The sequence below is a fragment of the Narcine bancroftii genome, chromosome 8 (genome assembly GCF_036971445.1).
Source record: "Narcine bancroftii isolate sNarBan1 chromosome 8, sNarBan1.hap1, whole genome shotgun sequence".
Lineage (NCBI taxonomy): Eukaryota > Metazoa > Chordata > Chondrichthyes > Torpediniformes > Narcinidae > Narcine > Narcine bancroftii.
The window spans coordinates 37,269,945-37,292,331 of record NC_091476.1 but is presented as its reverse complement, the minus strand read 5'-3'; the positions used below and the strand labels follow the sequence as shown (position 1 = coordinate 37,292,331).

The window sequence follows — 22,387 nt, the reverse complement described above, 5'->3', positions numbered from 1 at the left end:
GCGTCAATATTAGTTTTGGTAATTGATAATTTATTTTATTTCTTTCTACATGAATCTTCTTCCAAATATTGAGGAGATGATATAATACTGGAGAAGTTCTATGTTGTACCAATTTTTTGTCCCATTTATATAATATGTGTTCAGGTATCTTTTCCCCTATTTTATCTAATTCTAATCTCGTCCAGTCTGGTTTTTCCCTTGTTTGATAAAAATCTGATAGGTATCTTAATTGTGCGGCTCTATAATAATTTTTGAAGTTTGGCAATTGTAAGCCTCCTTGTTTATACCATTTTGTTAATTTATCTAGTGCTATCCTCGGTTTCCCCCCTCTCCATAAAAATTTCCTTATTATTTTCTTTAACTCTTTGAAGAATTTTTCTGTCAGTTGTATTGGCAATGCCTGAAATAAGTATAGTATCCTTGGAAAAATGTTCATTTTAATACAGTTTATCCTTCCTATCAGTGTTAGTGGTAGCTCTTTCCAATGCTCTAAATCGTCCTGTAATTTTTTCATTAGTGGATTGTAATTGAGTTTATATAATTGGCCTAGATTTTTGTTTATTTGTACACCTAGGTATCTTATTGCCTGCATTTGCCATCTGAATGGAGATTCCTTCTTAAATTTTGAGAAATCCGCATTATTCATAGGCATTGCTTCACTTTTATTTACGTTTATCTTGTAACCCGACACTTCTCCATATTCCTTCAATTTCTTATATAATTCTTTTATTGATAGTTCTGGTTCTGTTAAGTACACTATAACATCATCCGCAAATAGACTGATGTTATATTCCCTGTCTTTTATTTTTATTCCTTTTATATTATTATCTATTCTTATCGATTCTGCTAGTGGTTCTATAGCTAGCGCAAACAATAAAGGTGATAGTGGGCATCCCTGCCGCGTTGACCTGCTTAAGTTAAATTGCTTTGATACATGTCCATTTACTGTCACTTTCGCTAACAGTCCCTTATATAATGCTTTAATCCAATTAATATACTTCTCCGGTAAACTGAATTTTTGCAATACTTTGAACAAATAATTCCATTCTACTCTGTCGAAGGCCTTCTCTACGTCTAAAGCAACTGCTACTGTAGGTGCTTTATTCCCTTCTACTGCATGAATTAAGTTAATAAATTTACAAATATTGTCTGTTGTGCGTCTTTTTTTGATAAATCCAGTTTGGTCTAAATTTACCATTTTCGGTACCTGTTCTGCTAATCTGTTTGCTAATAGTTTAGCTATTATCTTATAATCTGTGTTTAGCAAAGATATTGGTCTATATGACGCTGGTGAGAGTGGATCTTTCCCTTGTTTTAGTATCACTGTAATTATTGCTGTTTTACATGAATCTGGTAAGTTTTGTGTCTCATCAATCTGGTTGATTACATCCAGGAGGGGCGGTATTAATAAGTCTTTAAATGTTTTGTAGAATTCTATTGGAAATCCATCCTCTCCTGGTGTCTTATTATTTGGTAATTTTTTTATTATCTCTTGTATTTCTACTGTTCCAAATGGTTCTGTTAATTTATTTTGTTCCTCTATTTGTAGTTTTGGTAGTTCAATTTTAGTCAAAAATTCATCTATTTTCCCTTCTTTCCCTTCGTTTTCAGTTCGGTATAATTGTTCATAGAATTCTCTAAGGTTTTCCTTAATTTCTTTTGGATTATATGTAATTTGTTTGTCTTTTTTCCTTGATGCCAATACCATTTTCTTAGCTTGCTCTGTCTTAAGCTGCCATGCTAGGATTTTGTGCGTTTTTTCACCTAGTTCGTAATATTTCTGTTTTGTCTTCATTATATTCTTCTCTACCTTATATGTTTGTAATGTTTCATATTTTATTTTTTTATCCGCCAATTCTCTTCTTTTAGTTGTATCTTCCTTCATTGCTAATTTTTTTTCTATGTTTACTATTTCCCTTTCCAACTGCTCTGTTTCCTGATTATAGTCCTTCTTCATCTTGGTTACATAACTTATTATTTGCCCTCTAATGAATGCTTTCATTGCGTCCCATAGTATAAACTTATCTTTCACTGATTCCGTATTTACTTCAAAGTACATTTTTAATTGTTTTTCAATAAATTCTCTAAAATCCTGTCTTTTAAGTAGCATGGGGTTTAATCTCCATCTATACATTCTTGGAGGGATGTCCTCTAGCTTTACTGTCAATATTAAGGGTGAATGGTCCGATAGCATTCTCGCTTTATATTCTGTTTTTCTTACTCTATCCTGCATACTACCTGATAACAAAAATAGGTCTATTCTTGAGTATGTTTTATGTCTAGCCGAGTAGTATGAGTATTCCTTTTCTTTTGGGTTTTGTTTCCTCCATATATCCAAAAGTCTCATTTCTTGCATTGATTTAATTATAAATGTGGTTACTTTGTTCTTCCTGTTAATTTTTTTCCCCGTTTTATCCATATTTGGATCCAAATTCAGGTTGAAATCCCCTCCTATTAGTATGTTCCCTTGCGTATTAGCTACCTTCAAAAAGATATCTTGCATAAACTTTTGATCTTCTTCGTTAGGTGAATATATATTAAGTAGATTCCAAAACTCCGAATATATCTGACATTTTATCATAACATATCTCCCTGCTGGATCTATTATTTCCTCTTCTATTTTAAATTGCACCTTTTTACTAATTAATATAGCCACTCCTCTTGCTTTTGAATTATACGATGCTGCTGTTACATGTCCTACCCAATCTCTCTTTAATTTCTTGTGCTCCAATTCAGTTAAGTGTGTTTCTTGGACAAATGCTACATCAATTTTTTCCTTTTTCAGTAAATTTAGTAGTTTCTTCCTTTTAATTTGGTTATGTATTCCATTAATATTTAAAGTCATATAGTTCAGCGTAGCCATTTTATATTTTGTTTATCTTCTCTTTCCGTTTTTCCATCATTACCTTTCCTCCTTTTCCATTTCTGTTTTCTTATTTTCAACTCTTTATAAGACAACATTCCTACAACATCCAACATTTTCCTTATTCTCCTATTTCTATCTTCTTTATCCCCAATCTCCCCTTCCCCTCCTGAGTTGTCCTTTATCCCTTGTCGGACAACCACATCTCCCCTCTCCATTTGGATTTGCGAATCCACTCGCAAGCGTCAACTGATTTTGCAGTGACCGCTATTTCCCCCCACCCAGCCCCCCCCCAGAAAAGATTTCACTTTTCATATGTCACAAAGGTCACTCTTTTAATTCCCTCCTTATTCTCTCTATTCCATTACCTTCCCTTATTAATTCTTGTCTATACTATCTATATTTTCCTCTAAGTACAGATACATTCACGTATGCACATTGTCTCTATTCACTCTTATACCTCTTTACCCGCACACATATCAATCGTGATCATTTTTACTCTCATTACCCGTCTTCATCCCTCAGTCTATTTTTGTAATTGTTCTGCAAATTTTCGTGCTTCTTCTGGATCCGAGAATAGTCTGTTTTGTTGTCCTGGAATAAATATTTTCAATACCGCTGGATGCTTTAGTATAAATTTATACCCTTTCTTCCATAAAATCGCCTTTGCTGTATTGAACTCTTTTCTCTTCTTTAGGAGTTCAAAACTTATATCTGGATAAATGAAGATTTTTTGCCCTTTATACTCCAGTGGTTTGTTGCCCTCTCTTACTTTTTCCATTGTCTTCTCCAGTACCTTTTCTCTTGTAGTATATCTTAGGAATTTTACTAAAATAGATCTTGGTTTTTGTTGTGGTTGTGGTTTAGAGGCCAATGCTCTATGTGCCCTTTCTATTTCCATTTCTTGCTGTAGTTCTGGACATCCTAGGGACTTAGGGATCCACTCTTTTATAAACTCCCTCATATTCTTGCCTTCTTCATCTTCCTTAAGGCCCACTATCTTTATGTTATTTCTTCTGTTATAATTTTCCATTATATCTATTTTTTGAGCTAGTAGTTCTTGTGTCTCTTTAGTTTTTTTATTAGATTCCTCCAATTTCTTTTTTAAGTCTTCTACCTCCATTTCTGCTGCTACTGTCCGCTTTTCCATCTTGTCCATTTTCTTTCCCATTTCTGTTAAGGTCATATCTATTTTATTCACTTTCTCTTCTGTGTTGTTTATTCTTCTTCTTAAATCATTAAATTCCTGTGTTTGCCATTCTTTAAATGACTCCATGTATCCTCTAACAAGAGAAAGTATATCATTTACCTTGCCTTTCCCTTCTTCTAATTCACTGTACTCTTCCTCTTCTTCTTCCTCTGGGTTGGCCATCTGTTGTTTCTTTGTTGCCCTTTTCTTCTCTTCTTTCTTGTTTTCATTGTCTTCTGTGGTCTCTTCTTGCTGCAGGTGTTCTGCAGCTGTCGTTGCCGGCTGTGGAGATCGACTCCCCAGCTGGTCCCCCCTCCCGTCGGTGTGTTTTTTTTCATGCGCGGTTGCGCACTTTTACTCGGCTCTGCGAGCCATTTTTGTAGTCCTATTTCTACCGACCTGAGGAAGCGGGCTTCTCTCTCCACATCGGGCCTCTTCGGACAGGTAAGGCCTTCTCTTTCTTCCTTCATTGTCTTCTCTTCCTCTCTTCTTACCGTTGATTGTGATTTTTCTTTTTTTTATCGCCATCTTCTTTCCACCTTTATACTCACTTTTCTTTAACTTTTATTTCTGTGCCTTTGTATTTTCTCTTGTTTTTCCCGACTTTTCTGGAGAGGGCTGGAGTTCACCGTCCGGCCACTACTCCATCACGTGACTCCAGGATGTTCCTTTCTTAAGTCCAACTGTACAAAACAAGGTCGCATGTACGTGGGATTCTAGCTCCTTCTTTTATAGATAAATGGAAATGTAGGGATTTTATGAAGGCATTTGTTGAAAAGTAAAGCTAACAAAATTGTAAAACGTCAAGCAAGAAAATCTGCAGATCTGGGATCAAGTGCAATAAGAAGCGTAGCAAGTCACACCACATCCAAGCGGAAGTAAAAGGCAGTTGACATTTCCAGCCTGAACATTCCTGAGGAAGATAAAAGCTCAAAAGTGCAGGAGGATCTCAGCAGGTCTCACTGTATCCATAGGAAATAAAGGTACATAAGCAATGTTTCGGGTCTGAACCTTTCTTCAAGTGTAAGCAAAAAACAGATGAAAGGGGATAATCGGGCATGGGAGGAAAGGTGAAACTTGATTGGGGGAGGGGATGGCTCTGTGAATGGAGAGGTGAGAGGGAACAGGGAAAGGGGAGAGAGAGAGAGAGCGATAGGAAAAAGAGACATAGGGATAGAAGAGGCTAACAGAAACCAGAGAAGTCGATGCTAATCTGATCCAGTTGGAAGGTGCCCAGGCGGAATATGAGATTTTGTTCTTCCAGTTTGCAGGTGGTTTCAGTTTGGGAGTGCATGAGACCATGGGCAGACATGTAGAATGGGAATGGGGCGGGGGAATGAAATAAGTCGCCACTGGAGATTCCTGCCATGGCGGCAGGCAAAAGAAAGGTGCTGATGTCCCAGCCTGCATTCAGTCTCTCTGATGTAGAAGAGACCACAACAGGAGCACCAGATGCAGTAGATGACCTTTGCAGATTCACAAGTGAAGTGTAGCTTCATTTGGGAAGGCTGTTTTTGGACCCCGAAAGGTGGTGAGGTAGGAGGTGTAGGCGCATGTTTAGTAAATTCCTGCATTCAGAGGGGTAGATTCCAAGGTGGGGGGCGATTGGTAGGAAGGGAGGAGTGGACAAGTGAGTCACAGAGGGAGCAATCCGTGCTGGAGGAGTAGAGAGGGGAATACCTGTCAAGTGGTTCATCATATAGTAGGTGATAGAAATGGCAGAGGAGGATGTGTTAGATATGGTGGGGTGGAAGGTGAGGACAAGGGAAATCCTGTCCATGTTGTGCCAAGGGGCGGATGTGCAGGTAATGGAGAATATGGGGGTGAGGGCTGACTTGCTGGTGGTGGAAATGAAGCCACATTTTTTTGAAGGAGGACATCTCTGGTGATCTGGCATGGAAGACCTTGTCCTGAGAGCAGATGCAATGGAGATGGAGGAATTGTGAGAATGGAATGGAATCTTAATAGGGACAGAATGTGAAGAGGTATAATCGAGGTAGCTGTAGGCATTGGGAGGTTTGTAGAAAATGTCTGTCAAGGTTTTGTCTCCTGAGATGGAGACAGAGAGATCGGGAAAGGTGAGAGTGTTGCTGGAGGTGGACCAAGTGAATTTGAGGTCGGGGTGGATGATGGCAACCAAGTGGATAAAGTCAACAAGCTTATCTTGTGTGCATGAGGCAGCACCAAAGTAGTTGCCAATTAAACAGAGGAAGAATGGAGGGGCCTTGCCTGTATTGGCCTGTAGGATGCATTGCTCTCCATAGCTAACAGAAAGGCAGGCATAATGAGGCCCATGAGCATATCATTGAATAGTGCTTTGACTTGGAGAATGTGGAATGATTCAGAGGAGAAATAATTGAGGGTGAGGACAAGTTCTGCCAGGGTGATGGTGGAGGGGGACTGGTTGGGTCTGTTGTCAAGGAAGAAACAATAAGCTCTGAGGCCTTCAGCATGGGGGATAGAAGTGCAACGCGATTGGATGACCATGGTGAAGAATAGGTGGTCGAGTTCAGTGAAGGAGGGCACATAAACTTTTGTGGATGTAAGTTGGACGAACTGGACTAGTGTAAGGTAAAACATCATGAGATGGGAATGTGTAAGGAGTTACCCTGTGCAGGGCTGTAACAAGATGTGAATGCATCCTTGTACTTACAAGATAAGAGAGACATTGATGGATTGAGAGGCAGGAAGCTAGCAGGGAAAGGATAGCAACAGTTTTAGTCATTGGACAAGTAATGATATGATGATGTTCTAAGCACGTATCCAAGGGTATAAAAAATCACCATTTTGCTGATAACGGCAGAATGCATTCTCCGACTAACATTGTTAGTTGCAAGTGTTACAATCCGGTAATAAAGAACAAAGAACCCTGATTTCGACTCAGTCTAGTGTTTGTCTCACTCATTCATGAACAAAGCAGACCTAACACTAGGGAGGACAAAATGGAGTCGAAGTAAGTGATACCAGTTCCGTCGGGCAGGAGCATGGAGAAATGCTGGGTCTGCCAGGACAAGTGGGTTTGTGGACCTTGGGTAAGAGGTTGTAATGAAGGAACAAGTTTGAAGGGTTCAAAAAGTGACAATCTGGACACATATTAGGATCAAACCATAAACTTTATTTCCAAACATGGGAATATGCAACAGAAAACTGACTGCACACACATACAAAGCAGTAACACACAAATCATGCACATTGGATGCAAGTTAATTATGAATGATCACTCCAATGAGCAAAGAAACATAAATCCAGCTGCAATCTACGACAAGTAAGATGACAGTCTCTCCAGGTGTATGCCATGAATAGCCCCCACCCTTTACCGGCCCACACCTTGCAACTTGTCCTCCAGCATCGCCCATTGCTTGCAATCTGGGGTGGAGCTCAGGGATGGCTTCAAGGTTAAAAGAGAGCATTGCATTGTTGCATTTTTATCCTGTAGCTCGTGAAGGGCCAGCCCAAGTAGGCACATGGGGAGGGGGCTCCAATTGGAAGACACCTTTACTTGTGGGTAGGTCTGACCTTGATTGACATGGGAGATAACTTTTGACCTGCCCCCTGCCTGGCTGGTCAGATGACCCTCCAGGAGCAAGCACATGGAAATCCCTTTTTCTGACCAGCCTGTTAGATCATCCTCTGGGTTACAGAAGTAGAACGAAATAGTGTTGGGTTGGGAAACAATATGTTGGAGGCCGTGGAAGGAAGATGACAGGAAGTGATGAGTTCTGAGATAGTGCATGAGACGGTGGTTGGATGAAATTTGCTGGGGTCCTGTTGAAGGCATAAGTAAGAAGAGGTGTCTGAACGATGTCATTGAGCAAGGGCTCAGGCTTGAAACATTGATTATTTTTAACTGGATATTACATGACCTGCTGAATTTCTTCAGCACTTTTGTGTATTGCGTAGTAAAATATTCAGGTGTTACAGTGGAGAACATTTAGCACCCTGTATAAAAAAGAAATCTCATTATTGATCAGACAATCGTACAGCATTTTTCACATGTGCAAAATTAATAATCAAACCAATGTCTTGTTAAAATATTAGTTATATTTATTCCATTCCCCCCACCCCAACCTTCCCACCGCACTTTCCTTTTTCTCCCTCCTTCTTCCATGTAATCCCTGATTAGTTCATGGATTTGGTCATCCTCTGGATGGAGAAATCACAGAATCTGATTCGCAAGTCACTGTCACATTAGATAAAATCTCTGATGTAATTAAAAGATCTTCACCTCTGCTGGCAGCTGATGGAGACGATCCTGCATACGAGTCTTCCAGAAAAAATGCACTTAAACAAAGGAAAAAGAAAGGTGAGTTTGAGATTTGTGAACTGTGTTTCTGGGGAACGAGAAATAATCAGAGGTCCTCAAGTTGATATTGTGAATAACTTAGGAGTCCTGATTTATTTTACCTCCTAATTTCTTGTTATGTAGCTGCACACATAACAAAACTCCACGCTAGGAATATACAAAATACGATCAAGACTCAGCCATTTGGCCCTTCAAGTCTGCTTTGCCATTCAATGTGATTGACTGTTCTCATCCAATTTATTCGCAATCCTTGTATTGCTTCATGACTTTTGTTAGAAATGTATCTCCCTGTTGCTCAACCATACTCTGTGACGTCCTCCATCACCTTTTGTGGCACAATTCCTCATGTTCATTACTCTTTAATTTTTTTTCCCCCCTGTCCCAGTCCCATACACAGTCCTGAGATGATGATATGAGCCCCAAAGCCCCCACTGCAACCTTTTTAATCACATTAGAATTTGTATGTTTCATTGACTTCCAGATTATTATCACCAGCTAATGAAACAGCGTCAGTTCCACCTGGCATCCTTTTAAACTCTTATGCATACAGGCCCAATCTACCCAATCTCTCCTTTATGACAGTGCTGCTGACCGAGTAATTAATCTGCAGACACATTTACTGCACTTCTCTAAGCCGAGGAGATGCTTGCTCATCTGTATTTGAGGAAATCCAAGACTCCTTGAACATCAACATTTGCCCATTTCTCACCACTGAAATACTGGTTTCTCTATTTTCGTTACAAAGTAAATAACTGGTTCACATTGTACTGCAACCACTGAATGTGGCCTTGAAAGCTCCAGGCATCCTCTTCACAGCCCAAAATCCTTTCTAGTTTGGTGACACTGGCAACTGAGCACTTAAAATTATATATGAATTTTGTTTGATGATAACATAATTTCTGCACAGTCCTGTATGGCTTAAAACACTGAAGACTTCAATCAGTCAGAGTGCTCTCCTGCTCCTTAACCCTTAAATGTACGTGATGTTTATTAAACATCTGCAGTTTGACTCCAACAATGATTCTGGAACCTTGTACATTAACACACCAAAACATTTTCCATTCAGTCGAAACAAAAGATTTTCAGTACTGGAATAAAAATTCCCAGATTATTTGTACCTCTTTAAAGTCAGATGCTTTCTGGTGGTGCATGTCCTGCCAGCGGTAAATTTCTAGGCATGTAGAACTTGCTCCAAATTGCATTTGCAATTTCTTAATGATGCACACACGTGCTATGTGGGTGTCAAGTGTTGGGGCGTGCTTTGGGGGCATTCGTCAGAAGTTGGTGATGTGATTTGATTTTGCAGGTCGGAAGATGAAACCTTCTCGCCCATCTTCACCTGTCACAGTTCCATACATTCCAATTAAAAAGAAAAATAAGGATGGAAAAGGTAAAGCTTCATTAACATGTCAGCTCAATGGTTGCACAAACATTATGATTTATCTTTCAGTGGTTTTGTATTATCCGCAAATTGATAGGTGATGAATCTGCTGAATAAGCAAAACAAACAATTTCTGTTGTGAGTTTTATTTTGCTATTCTGTCACTTGTTCACCTCTCATCCCCCTCTTGTTCTCCTCTCCAGAATTCCACGTTATTAGTTTTAAATTTGAGAGCCCAAAACAACTTGCACTTCCTGCAGAATTGGGAATGAAAGCTGAAAGGTCAAGCAGTCTAGTGCTTCATAGCAATCTTGTCGATGCGCAAATATAAATTAAATTTATTGCTGGTGTGGCCCTGTTGCAGATGTAATACAGCAGTGAGAACTGAGAGCTCACTTCTCTGGTCACCCTTTGGTGCTGTCTGGGTAGTTCACTTCTTCTCCCTGTGGGCTTCCCCCACCAGCTGCTTGGTTTTCATTCCACATTCCAAAGGCATAATTGGCCCCTGTAAATTAGTGCTGATAGGTGGTTGGAGAATTGAGGAAGAAGATGGTAATGCGAAAGGAAAGTAAGTGAGGAAATGGGATTACTCCTAGAGTTGACAGAGATTCTCTGGGGAAAAATGGCCTCCTCTTATGTCATGAAATAAAATATAAATCTGCCAGTTTAACCCATTTTGTACTGATTGTGTTGGTCTCTATATCAAGTTAAACCATCTTCCTTTCAGTTATGGGCACAATTATGTCATGAAATAAAATATAAATCTGCCAGTTTAACCCATTTTGTACTGATTGTGTTGGGCACTGTATCAACCTAAACCATCTTCCTTTCAGTTAAGGGCACAATTATGTTGTTGAAATGACGTTTGGACTGATGTAGGGACAGGAAGGATTCAGAAGAATGTGGACCAAAGGCAGCTGGGTAGGGGGAGTGAAAGAGTGAGTGAGGGTTGGGGGGAAACCTTGACATGCTGAAGAAGTTCCAGTTGTATTTCTGCAAGTTTTGAAGTTAAAGCATCAGTATAACTGATAAGCAGCCTGTTGATACTTTTGACCTTGAAATGAAACAATAAAAAAGAAACTTGCATTTATATAGTACCTGGAGTATCCCTGTTGCGATCAATGCTACTAAAAACAAAGTACTATCGGTCATTATATTGCAGGCAGCAAACACCAACCTGGCTTCTATTTCTTACATGAAATATTCATCATCTTTCCTTGCCAAAACTAGTAAACCAGATGGAGTAGGTACTTAGTTTTAATCAAAGCAACGGCAAACTATTTTACTTATTATTTCATCTAAGGAGCCAGTAAAATTACTGTGAAATAAAACAATTTAAAAGTGTGAGATTTCTATATCAAAATCAAAAATACAATCGATATTTTATTTCAATTGAAATAACAATACTTTCTCAGAAAGCTAGGGGTTCTTGGTTGTGGTAGCACACCGGGAGATGAATCAGCTTGTTTTAAAAATCGAGCAAACTTTAAACAGGCTGATCAAGTGAGAAAATAGAATTGGGATGCTCAGGAAAGGCCAATCTTATATTATATGCGGTCCTTGTCAAAAGATTTTCTGCACTTAACACAATTTATGTTTTATGAAATGTCTTTTTATTGCACTCTTTATTGTGTATGATGGTAGAATGGCAATGTTCATTCATTTTCCTAATGTTTTCCCTTTTCCAGGGAACACTATTTATCTCTGGGAATTCCTGTTGGCTCTCTTGCAAGATAAGAACACTTGCCCAAAGTACATTAAGTGGACACAGAGAGAAAAGGGTATTTTTAAGCTCGTGGATTCAAAGGCAGTGTCAAAACTATGGGGCAAACACAAAAATAAACCTGATATGAACTATGAAACAATGGGCAGAGCACTGAGGTGAGTAAAGATGTATTTCTAACATAAAGGGATGTCAAATTGGTTGGGTTGGATCTCTACAACAGATGAATTATTGCATTACTAACTGTTTTTAAAGCATTGTTCAGATAATTTCTGACTTAATGTTCTGAGTTTATTACCATCATGGAGCAATGAGTTGGATTCTAAAAGACCATTTGTTCCTTTTAGGTATTACTACCAGAGAGGGATCTTGGCCAAAGTAGAAGGTCAGCGGCTGGTGTATCAATTCAAAGAAATGCCTAAGAATCTGGTGGTCATTGATGATGACTTGGCTGAGCATGCCTCACCAAACCTGGTGGCCTCAGCAGATCATGCATCACCGACAAAGAGGAAAAGCATCTCCCGTGGAGTCACACAGCTGCAGAACGTTGAAAAGGTGGCAGCTGTCCCCCAGTCAGTGTTGGTCCAGCACATCAAGCAGGAGCATACACCATCGGCCATTCACACAACAGGAGGGCAGCAGAGCCCCATTTTACCAACCATCCAGGGGCTACAAAGTGGTCAAGTCCTTCAGCAAGGACTGCCCAATGTTTCCAGGGTTTCTGTAACTGTGTCTTCAGCTGCACAGACAATCAGGTAACTGAGCTTTAATGTAACGGTAGTGTTTTGTGATTCCAGAATGGTTTTACAGAAGAAAGAAATGGGGGCAGCATGGTCAGTGGGAGCAGCACAGTTAGTAGAGTAATTAGTGCCATTATGTTACAACGCCAGCGATTGGGACCAGGGTTAAAATCTTGTGCTGTCTGTAAGCAGTTTCCTCTTGCTCTGGTTTCCTGCCACACTTCAAAATGCACCAGGGGTTGTAGATTAATTGGATGTAATTGGGTGGGACAAAATGGCCTGTTACGGTGCTGTACGTCTAAATTATAATTCACGTTGGCTCTAAATGTTACACTACCTTCAATGTTAACTTTTATTTGCAAAATCTTCACATCTTTGGATGGCTGGCCCCTTTATGGCTTTAGCTGGTTTCCAAATGCATTTTCAGTAAGTTCGCTTAATTTGTCCTCAACTTGTGTTATCTCATCATTGGGTTACAGTCTGAAATATAACCCCCCACCAGACCAATATTCTGCATGTAGACAAGGTAAATTAGAGACCATAATTTAAGACAGCCATTCTCAACCTTTTGACTATGGCCCCCTTAAAGTTTACGGGCCCCCTTCCCTGTGAAGCAGTCAAGTTTAGTTGGTTTCTTCTGTATTTCTCTCCTACCAACAAGATTAAAAAAAAAACGTTTAAAAAATGACTTCAGTTGCACCCCCCCCCCTGCCCCGTCCTGTTGAGAATGGCTGGTTTAAGGTGTGCAGTAAAAGATCTTAAAGGAAGCAGAGGGGCATTTTTTTCTGCGCCGTGGGTTGTGCACATGTGAAGCAATGTGCCCAAGGAAGTGGTGAAGGCAGCTTCAATTACAATGTTTTAAGGACATTTGGTTGGCTGTATGGATAGGAGAGGTTTTGGTCTTTATTCCCTGAAGTAGGAGGCCTTATTGAGGTATATAAAATCATTTTGGGCATGATAAAGTGAAATGCTTATGGTTTTGATTTTCCCCGTCTAGATGATTATAGAACTAAAGGACATAGATTTAAGGTGAGAGGCAACTTTTTCACTCAGAGGGTAGTCCATATGTGGAGTGAATGAGTTGCCTGAGGAAATTATAGAAGCAAGTACTGTTTTGGCATGTGAAAGACATTTGGGCAGATATATGGACAGGAAGGCTTGGAAGGATGAAAGTTGGGCCAAAAGGATATGGCCAAAAATAGACCAATGGGAGGAGCTTAGATGGGCAACTTGGTCAGCAGAGACATGTTGGGCCAAAGGGCCAGTTTCTGTCTGAAACAGCTCTGTGATTCCAAGTCGGATAAGTAGTAGAAGATGAAGGAGAAATTTGTCGAATGTGTGCAAGATGGTTTTCTAAAACATTCTCTTGAGGGATTAACAGGAAAAAAAAACAATTTGGATCATGTTTTGTACCATAAAGGTGAGTTCCTTAATAATCTTGCCACAAAGAGGATTTTGGAGAAGTATGACTATGATAGAAATGTTATTGGAGTCTCTGAGAGCGAGACTGTGAATGAGAGGAGAAGTGTTTAAGAAAAGCAGCAGGAGAGGTAGATGCTTGTTTAAATCTCACCACTGGCTCATTCTTTCTTTCTTTTTCTTTGGCTTGGCTTTGCAGACGAAGATTTATTAGCTGTAGTCAATAAAAGGAAGGGAAGCTCAAGCAGAGTGACTAGTGGGGGACCGGCTAGTGCAGGAATGGGAATTTGAGGCTTTGGTGAGCAGAGGCTGAGGTGGAGATGTAAATGTTGAGGCAAGGTAAGGACAGGTTTTACTAACTCTTTCCTCTTTAATAGAGAGTGGGAATGGGAACCAGGGCAGGGAAAAGCTCCTCTTGCAAAATGTAGATTATCAGGGAAGCTCCTATCTGTTCCCCTGACTATCTCTCTATCTGACTTCACCCTTCCCTTATGAGGCTTGGGGGCGATCACAGTGCTACTGGTCTGGATGCTGCTGCCTGACCCTGAAGAAGTTCTTCTTTGTTTTCTGAAGGGAGTTCTGTGGGATTCTCTCTATCTTTGCTCCCCATCTGTAAAGGGATGCATGTCCTGAAGTTCTCCTTTGCTCTCTGAAGGGAGTTCTGTGGGATTCCCTCTCACTGTTCCCTATCTGTAACCCATGCTGCTCTCAAGCTTATGACCATGAACTCAAGGGAACTTGGAATTGTTCGAGAGGCTGAGGGGGTGATGGACAGGAGTTATAGGGACGTTATCACATCTAGGATGCAGGAAGAATGTAGCAGGATTATTGTCAGGTGAGGGAAAGGGAACAGTCAGGAAGTCCAGGGTACCCCTGTGGCCCTTCCTCTCAGCAACAAGTATATCCCTTTGGATACTGCTGAGGGCAATGACCTATCTGGATCAGGCAGCAGCATCCGGACCAGTAACACTATGATCGGCTCTGAGTCTCTAAAGGGAAGGGTGAAGTCAGGTAGAGCGATTGTAACAGGGGAATCGATAGGGGAACAGATGGGAGATACTGTGGCTCCAAAGGAAACTCCAAGATAATGTGTCTTTCCCCTGGGTGCTCAGGTCCAGGACATCTCTGAGTTGGTGCAGAATATTCTTAAAGAGGAGGGTGAGCAGCCAGAGGGCATGATACATATTGGTACGAATGACATAGGCAGGAGTAGGGTAGAGGTCCTACAAAGTAAGTTTAGGAAGTTAGGAAAGAAGCTGAACCTCAGCAGGACCTCTAAGGTGGTCATCTCTGGATTACTCCCAGAGCCATGAGCTGGGGAAGGTCAGAACAGGAAGACAGTGCAGACAAATGTGTGGCTGAAGAGATGGTGCAGGGGGCAGGGTTTAAAGTTCTTGGATCATTGGAACCTTTCTTGGGGAAGGGATGACCTGTACAAGTGGGACAGGTTGCCCCTGAACTCAAGGGGAACCAATACCCTGGCAGTGAGGTTTGCAAATGTTTTTGTGGGGAGGTGGGGGGGGGGGGGGCAGTTTAAACTAGATTTTCAGGGAGCAAAAGTGAAGAAGTAGAGGAATAGACAGCACCAAGTAGGGAGTTTGTGTGGAAGGACACGCAGATGGGGCAAAATTGCAGCCATAGGGATGAGTTTCAATGCAACAGGGACAGAGTGAAAAAAGTAAAAAGTACAGAGAAAAAAAGTTTATCATTTAAATGCACGCAGCGTAAGAAATAAAGCAGACGACCTTGTAGTTCAGCTACAGATTGGCACGTATGATACCGTGGCTGTCACAGGGTCGAGGCTAAAGGATGGATGTCATTGGGAGCTGAATGTCCAAGGATACATGGTGTATCGAAGGATAGGGAAGTAACCAAAGGGGGTGGTGTGACTCTGTGGGTAAGGAACAACATTAAATCATTAGAAAGCAGTGATATAGGATCAAAAGATATAGAATCATTGTGGGTTGAGTTAAGAAATGGCAAGGATAAAAGGACACTGTTGGCAGTTATATACGGACCTCCAAAGAGAAGCTGGGATGTTGTCTACAAATTACAACAGCAAAGAGAAAAGGTGTGTCCGAAGGGCAGTGTTATGGTAGTCATGAGGGATTTTAACATGCAAGTAGATTGGGAAAACCAGGTTGGGAATGGATGTCAAGAGAGAATTTGTCAAATGCTTGAGATGGCTTTTTAGAACAGCTTGTTAATGAGCTCGTGAGGGGATCGGCTGTACTGGAATGGGTGTTGTGTAATCACCAGGAGTGATTAGTGAGATTAGAGTAAAGGAACCATTAGGGGGCAGTGATCACAATATGATTGAGTTCAATTTGAGATTTAACAAGGAGAAACTAAAGTCCGACGTATTGGTATTTCAGTGGATTAAAGGGAATTACACTGGCATGAGAGAGGAACTGGCCAAAGTAGATTGGAAGGGGGAACTAGCAGAGCAGCAATGGATGGAGTTTCTGCAAGAAATGAAGAAGGTCCAGGATAAATTCATACCAAAAAGAAGTGGAAATATTCAAATGGAAAAAAGGTCACAACTGTGGCGGACTATAGGGAAGTCAAAGCCAATGTAAAAGCAGAGGAGAGAGCATGCAAGGAAGCAAAAATTAGTGGGAAAGTGGAGGTTTGTGAAGGTTTTATAAACTTGCAGAAGGTGACTAAAAGCTCAGAAGGAGTGAAAAGATGATGCATGAAAGTAGGCTATCAAATAATATCAAAAAGCTTCTTCAAGTATGTATGAAAAGTTAAAGACAGGTGACCACTAGAAAATGATGCTGGAGAAATAATAATGGGAGACAAGGAGATGACAGAGGAGCTAAATGAGCATTTTGCATCAGTCTTCATTATGGAAAACACTAGCAGTGTGTGCCAAGTGTCGAAGGGGATCAGGGAAGGGAAGCGAGTGCAGTTACTATTTCAAGGGAGAAGGTGCTCAGAAAGTTGAATGGTCCAAGGGTGCGTAAGTCTCTTGGGCCAAATGGATTGCACACTCAGGTTCTGAAAGATGTTGTGATAGAGATTGTACAGGCATTGATAATGATCTTTCGGAAATCATTAGATTCTGGAATGGTCCTGGAGGACGGGAAAATCACAAATCTTTCCCCTCTGTTCAAGAAGGGAGAGAGGCAACAGAAAGGAAATTTCAGACTAATTAGTCTGACATCAGTGGTTGGGAAGATGTTGGAGTCGATTGTAAAGGGTGAGGTTATGGAGTTCTTGGAGGTACATGACAAGATAGGACCATGCATTAATGTTAGGGTTAGACAAGGGTATTGGAATTCTTTGAAGAAGTGACAAGCAGGCAAGATAAAGGAAGTGCAGTGGATGATGTGTATTTGGATTTTCAGAAGGCCTTTGACAAGATGCCGCACGTGAGGCTGCTTAACAAGATAAGAGCCCATGGTATAACAGGAAATAAACCAGCATGGATAGAGCATTGGCTGGTTGGCAGGAAGCAGAGAGTTAGAATACGGGGATGATATGCTGGTTGGCTGCCAGTTGCCAGTTCCACTGGAGTCTGTGTTGGGGCAGCTTTTTTATGCTGAATATTAATTATTTAGATTATGGAATAAATGGCTTTGTGGCCAGGTTTGCAGATGATATGAAGATAGGTGGAGGATGATGTCGTGATGAGGAAATGGGGAGACGGACAGATTAAGCAGAGAAGTGGCAAATGAAATATCATGTCAGAAAATGTACGGTCATGCACTTTGGTAGAAAAAAATAAACAGACAGACTATTTTCTAAATGGGGAGAAAATTGAAAATACCCAGATGCAAAGGGGCTTGGAAGTCCTTGTTCAGGATAGCCTGAAGATAAGCTTGCAGGTTGAGACAGTGGTGAAGAAGGCAAATTTCAAGTGGAATAGCTGGCATTAATTTCAAGTGGAATAGAATATAAGAGCACAGATGTGATGCTGAGGCTTTATAAGACACTAATGAGACCTCATGGAGTAATATGAGCAGTTTTGGACTCCTCATTTAAAAAAAAAAGATGTGCTGACGTTGGAGAGGGTTCAGAGGAGGTTCACAAAGATGATTCCGAGAATGAAGTGGTGATCGAATGAGGAATGTGTGACAGCTCTTTGCCTGTACTCATTGGAATTTAGAAGGAGAGGGAATCTCCTTTTGAATGTTGAAAGGCATGGACAGAATAGATGTAGAAAGATTTTTTCACACGGTGGGAGAGTTTAGGACAAGGTAACACAACTTCAGGATTGAAGGCCATCCACTTAGAAAAGAGATGGGGAGGAATTTCTTCAGCCAAAGGTTGGTAAATCTGTGGAATAATTTGTTGCCACAGGCAGTTGTAGAAGCTAGATCATTGGAGAGTATATAAGGCAGAGATTGACATGTTCTTGATTAGCCAGGGTTATAGGAAGAAGGCAGAGCAGTAGGACTGACTGGGAAAATGGATCAGCTCATGATTAAATGGCAGGGCAGACTCAATGGGCTGAATAGCCTATTTCTGCTTCTTTGTGGATGTGGGAGAGAAAAAGTGGCAGAGGGAGAGAGAGAGGGGGAAATGCAGAGAGACAGGGAGGGAGAGGGGGAGAGGAAGAGTGACAGCGGGGGACAGGTGAGAGTTGGAGTGAGACAGAGAGGGAGAGAGATGGAGAAAGGGGAGAGGGAGAAAGGAAGAGAGACAGGGAGGGAGAGGGAAAGAGGCAGAGAGGGAGAGAGGTGGAGGGGGAGAGGGAGAGGCAGAGGTGGAGAGTGGGAAGGGGAGGCAGGGAAGGAGAGAGGGGGAGGGGGTGGGAGAGGGGCTGAGAGACTGTTAGCCATGCTTCTGAGCCAGAGGGATATGGAGACAGAAACAGATTGATGTTGAAGGAATTGAAGGATAATGCAGGAGATCAGTTGTGATTTGGATGATTTGGAACAGCCTCAGCATGCTGGATGGACAACTTCCAATTCTTCTGAAGGTTTTATAACCCAGAAAATCTCAAAAACTCCCATGTTTGTCCTAGTTAAATATTTATATTGCTGGAACACAATATCTACTTCCTTGTCCTTCAGTTATCCAGAAACATGGCCGATGTTCCGTAAACGTTTGAATTATTTTTTGTAACTTTCATCAGTGCAAGCTGATGGATATTCTTGCACCCCCAGTTTCTTTGGCCTTTTATTTCTTCTAACCTTTTGGAAAGTTTCAGTTGTTTTCTCTTTCGGTTCAGATTAGATGATCTCGTGTTTTTGTCAATTGCACCTGGTCATTTAATCCTTTAATTCAGTGCTACTGCCTGTATGTGCTTTACCAATTGTAAATGCATGTCTTTGTCTGCCCTCTTCTTGCTTTCTGGTTGCTACATTCAGGCAGAAGGTATGGAAGCCTGAAGTCTGACATCCATCGGTTCAAAAGCACTGTGTGTTTCCAACAGCTATCAGGCTCTTAAACCTCCCTGTATTACCATAACTAGAACACTACTCCAGGACCATTGTACAATTGTAACATCATGTTTTTTGACGTTGATTGCAATTATGAATATTTATCTATCCTTTCATTTTTTTTTCTTGTGTGGTGATTTAATTTGTACTTGTTTTTAGTGTATTTTGCAAACCTGTGAAGCCGCAGAAAACAAGAATCTCAGTGTATTTGTATATTACACGTGTATGAACTAGATAATTATTTCTGCTTTCACATAATCTCTTAAAAAGATCTTGAAAGATAGCGACTTTCATCACGCCATGCTCCTGGCTGTTTCTTGCTGACTGGTTGTACCGGAGATAATAAGTTGCTTCATGAAAGCTTTCCTTTTTCTTATCTCTTAACAGGACAATAAGCGTCCCAAGCCAGGTTCCAATGGTGATGACTTCTGGTACACATGCTGTTGGGACTCTCATGTTGCAGACAATTCCACTCACAACCATGCTGCCTGGAACAGACAACTGTCCTTCCAAAGTTATTTTACGGGCCATTCCATGTTCAGAAGCTTCGAAGGAAACCGTCACAATCCAGGCCACTTTGTCTCCCCCGCCTACAAATGGAGTTGGCTTAACTGAGGCCCATCAGCCCCAAGTGATTTCCACAAGTCTTTCGTTATCTGATGGTGGATATCAAACGGTCTTAAATAATTGTGCACCGTCTTCCTTTGATGGGATCACACAGTTGGTGACCCTCAACAGCAACGGTCAGCCTGTGGTGGCTCATCGTCCGGGTAGTGTCATTGCCACTGTGCTGAAGCCACCTGAACCCATCCTGGACAGTTCTGAATTTCAGTCTGTGGTCACGAGTGCAAATCACATGGTTCCTGGAGTGAGAATGGTGGAAGAGCCTGGGCCTCATGTGGATGGTGAACCCAACTATCAGCATCTTAACAATGTGTTGCTGAGCAATCCCAATAGTATTGCCACATCTGTCATAAGGATCGAAGGAATGGACAGGCACTTGGAGACTGCAGTACAAGGCAATGAGAACCTCAACAGCTCGATGTCACACAACCTGAATTGTGCCCTCACTCCTGTAGTGAAACTGGAAGCCAGTGAAGAGTGCTCATTATCAACCCTGCACCCAGACCACAGACGTGATCAAGATAACACTCTCATGAATGTGAATATGCACGATACCATGCCATTTCTGAAATTAGAAAATGCCCAGACTTTTTCACATGCAGCAAGCTTGCTTAACTATCCCAGTAATGTGACTCCCAGTCCAAGTGCCACATCCACTCCTGCAGTAGTTAAAGCAGAGCCAACTGTCCTGTAAACAGTGGGGGTGGGGAGAAACCATACCTATTGTATCTTTCACATGTTGGACCAGTATTTATCCAGTCTGATCATGTGAAGAAGGATTGTAAATAAGCAGTTATTGATTCTGAATATTTAATACTGTGTCCAGGCCATCATTGCCAGTTACAATTTGAAAGACTGTCATTTTAAATCTCAGTATCAGTTCAGAAACCGAGGGACCAAAATAGTGCAATGATTTTCCAGTTCGGAGTTTTGATGGAAAATTAAAACTCCACGTACACTTTTCTCCCTCTTTCCACTAGAATTGTGATAATTAAGGTGGGCTTCAATCTTGGTACCAGGGCCCCTCTTAATTGCTTCTCCTGGCTAAGTGGATGTTTAAGTGAATTTTAGATTAACTTGCTCATTGTGGCCAAACAGGTATAGGGTAATCATCTTTAAACCACCAGGACATTAGTTGGGTTAATATTTTAAGAGTTCCTGAGCCAACCTGCAGGAAAGTCATGGAATTTAAAAAAGAAAATGCATTAGATTTGGGAAATTTGAATTTAAAACAGGGCTGGAAGAACTGGATGGATTGGGCAGCATCTGTGAAGAGAGGAACTGTTAATGCATCAGATCATTGATCTTGATTGCTAGCTCACTTTCTGCCTTGCCAGATGCTGATGGAATACAAGTGAATTGGACTGATGGTTAAGGACCCATTCTCTGTGCCAAGAGACACAACCAACTCAGTTTCATCAGGCATAGTTTTCAATCACATGATGTGCCTTGAATAAACAAATCAATGTTTTCCAAAAAATGTTCCTGCCATTACATTCAGACTCTTGAAATCAGTGCATTAAAATAGTGGTGGACAGTACAGCTTTTTTCAACATCCTTTCACCCCCACTCTTCCCCATGGACATCTTGCAAAAACAATGAACATTGTCCATCTTAAGTGAACAGCTTAGATTGGACCAACCTTATCATGTTTAAGTCTCCTTTGCTTCTTATATGGCCTATTTATGTTTTGTAAACCTTGTTTTGGATTTTTGTTTTCTTACCAAAAATTTGACATTTAGAAAATAATATTGAATGTAATTTTAGCTCACCGTAAAAAATGGTGACGATAAACCACAAGATTAATATTTTGTATCTAAATTGGTTATGCTTTGTAGATGAATTGCAGAATGTTATATTTTCATATGTGATATGAAGAGACTTCTTCAGGAAATAAATGTGAATTTGGGATATTTTGTAAGAGGTTTTGTCCAAAAAAAATTGTAAATATTTATCTTTGATTATACAGAATATATATGTTTCCTGATGCTACACAATTTCCTCTTGGGCTTTGTTTTGATCAGCTTTCTGTCAGTTTGTCAGTGGTTCTAGCATTGGATGCTTCATATGGAGGTCTATGTTGATACAACAACCTCTCAAGAAAAAAAAATCACCTGGGAGAGTGATATTTCCTTGGAAAAAAAAATAAAATCTTTTTATTTTATAAATTGTCCGAGTTAGAGAATGATCTTTATTTTGTTTTTAAAATATTTTACATAATGCATATGCTCTGGGAAAAGTTATTAAAACATGCTTAGAATTTGTAGCTTATGTCTCTGCAGGCAATGGTATTTGGAAATACTTTCTGCTTTAACAATATCTCACACCCTTTCAGTGAACTACAGTAGCATACCTGTTGAAGAAAGCTAAAGAAGGGATAACCCATCTTCTTGAGTGTTGCAGTAGGTTTTTAGTGTCTTGCCTTTATAAAGATTAATTAGCAATTGACTAATTAGATTAACCCTGAAATGGTCTTCAGCTAGATCACAAGACCTGAGCAAGATGTTGTGGCCCTGATTCTGCTGTCATTATGGAGTTAATGGTGTCCGTTCTTTATAACCGATGGAATTATTGCCTAAAATGTGTCGCTGTTAGATATATAATATTTTGGCAGGAATCGCAGAGATGAATTTGTGCAAACCGAAGCACAGTGCCTCCATGACCAGTCAGTTGAAAGAATCCTGACATGCAGTGTTTAAATCAGAAAACTCATTGGAATATTTATTTCAACGTCAGATGAAGTGCAGAAACC

The 22,387-nt window shown here is 40.6% G+C and overlaps 1 protein-coding gene across 13 annotated transcripts in view; it reads left to right on the top strand.

The window, feature by feature from the left end:
* Positions 1-21,803, top strand: part of elf1 (E74-like ETS transcription factor 1) — a 309,211-nt gene extending 287,408 nt beyond the window's left edge. For 11 of the 13 annotated variants that reach the window (XM_069893437.1, XM_069893435.1, XM_069893441.1 and 8 more), the window contains 5 exons: positions 8,176-8,355; positions 9,662-9,745; positions 11,425-11,617; positions 11,807-12,214; positions 19,399-21,803. In XM_069893437.1, the coding sequence (XP_069749538.1) occupies positions 8,176-8,355; positions 9,662-9,745; positions 11,425-11,617; positions 11,807-12,214; positions 19,399-20,329 (1,796 nt within the window). In that variant the 3' untranslated portion in view covers positions 20,330-21,803. The remainder of the gene's footprint in view (positions 1-8,175; positions 8,356-9,661; positions 9,746-11,424; positions 11,618-11,806; positions 12,215-19,398) is intronic. The other 2 variants (XM_069893445.1, XM_069893446.1) reach the window with 2 other exon arrangements.
* The last annotated feature ends 584 nt before the right edge of the window (positions 21,804-22,387 follow it).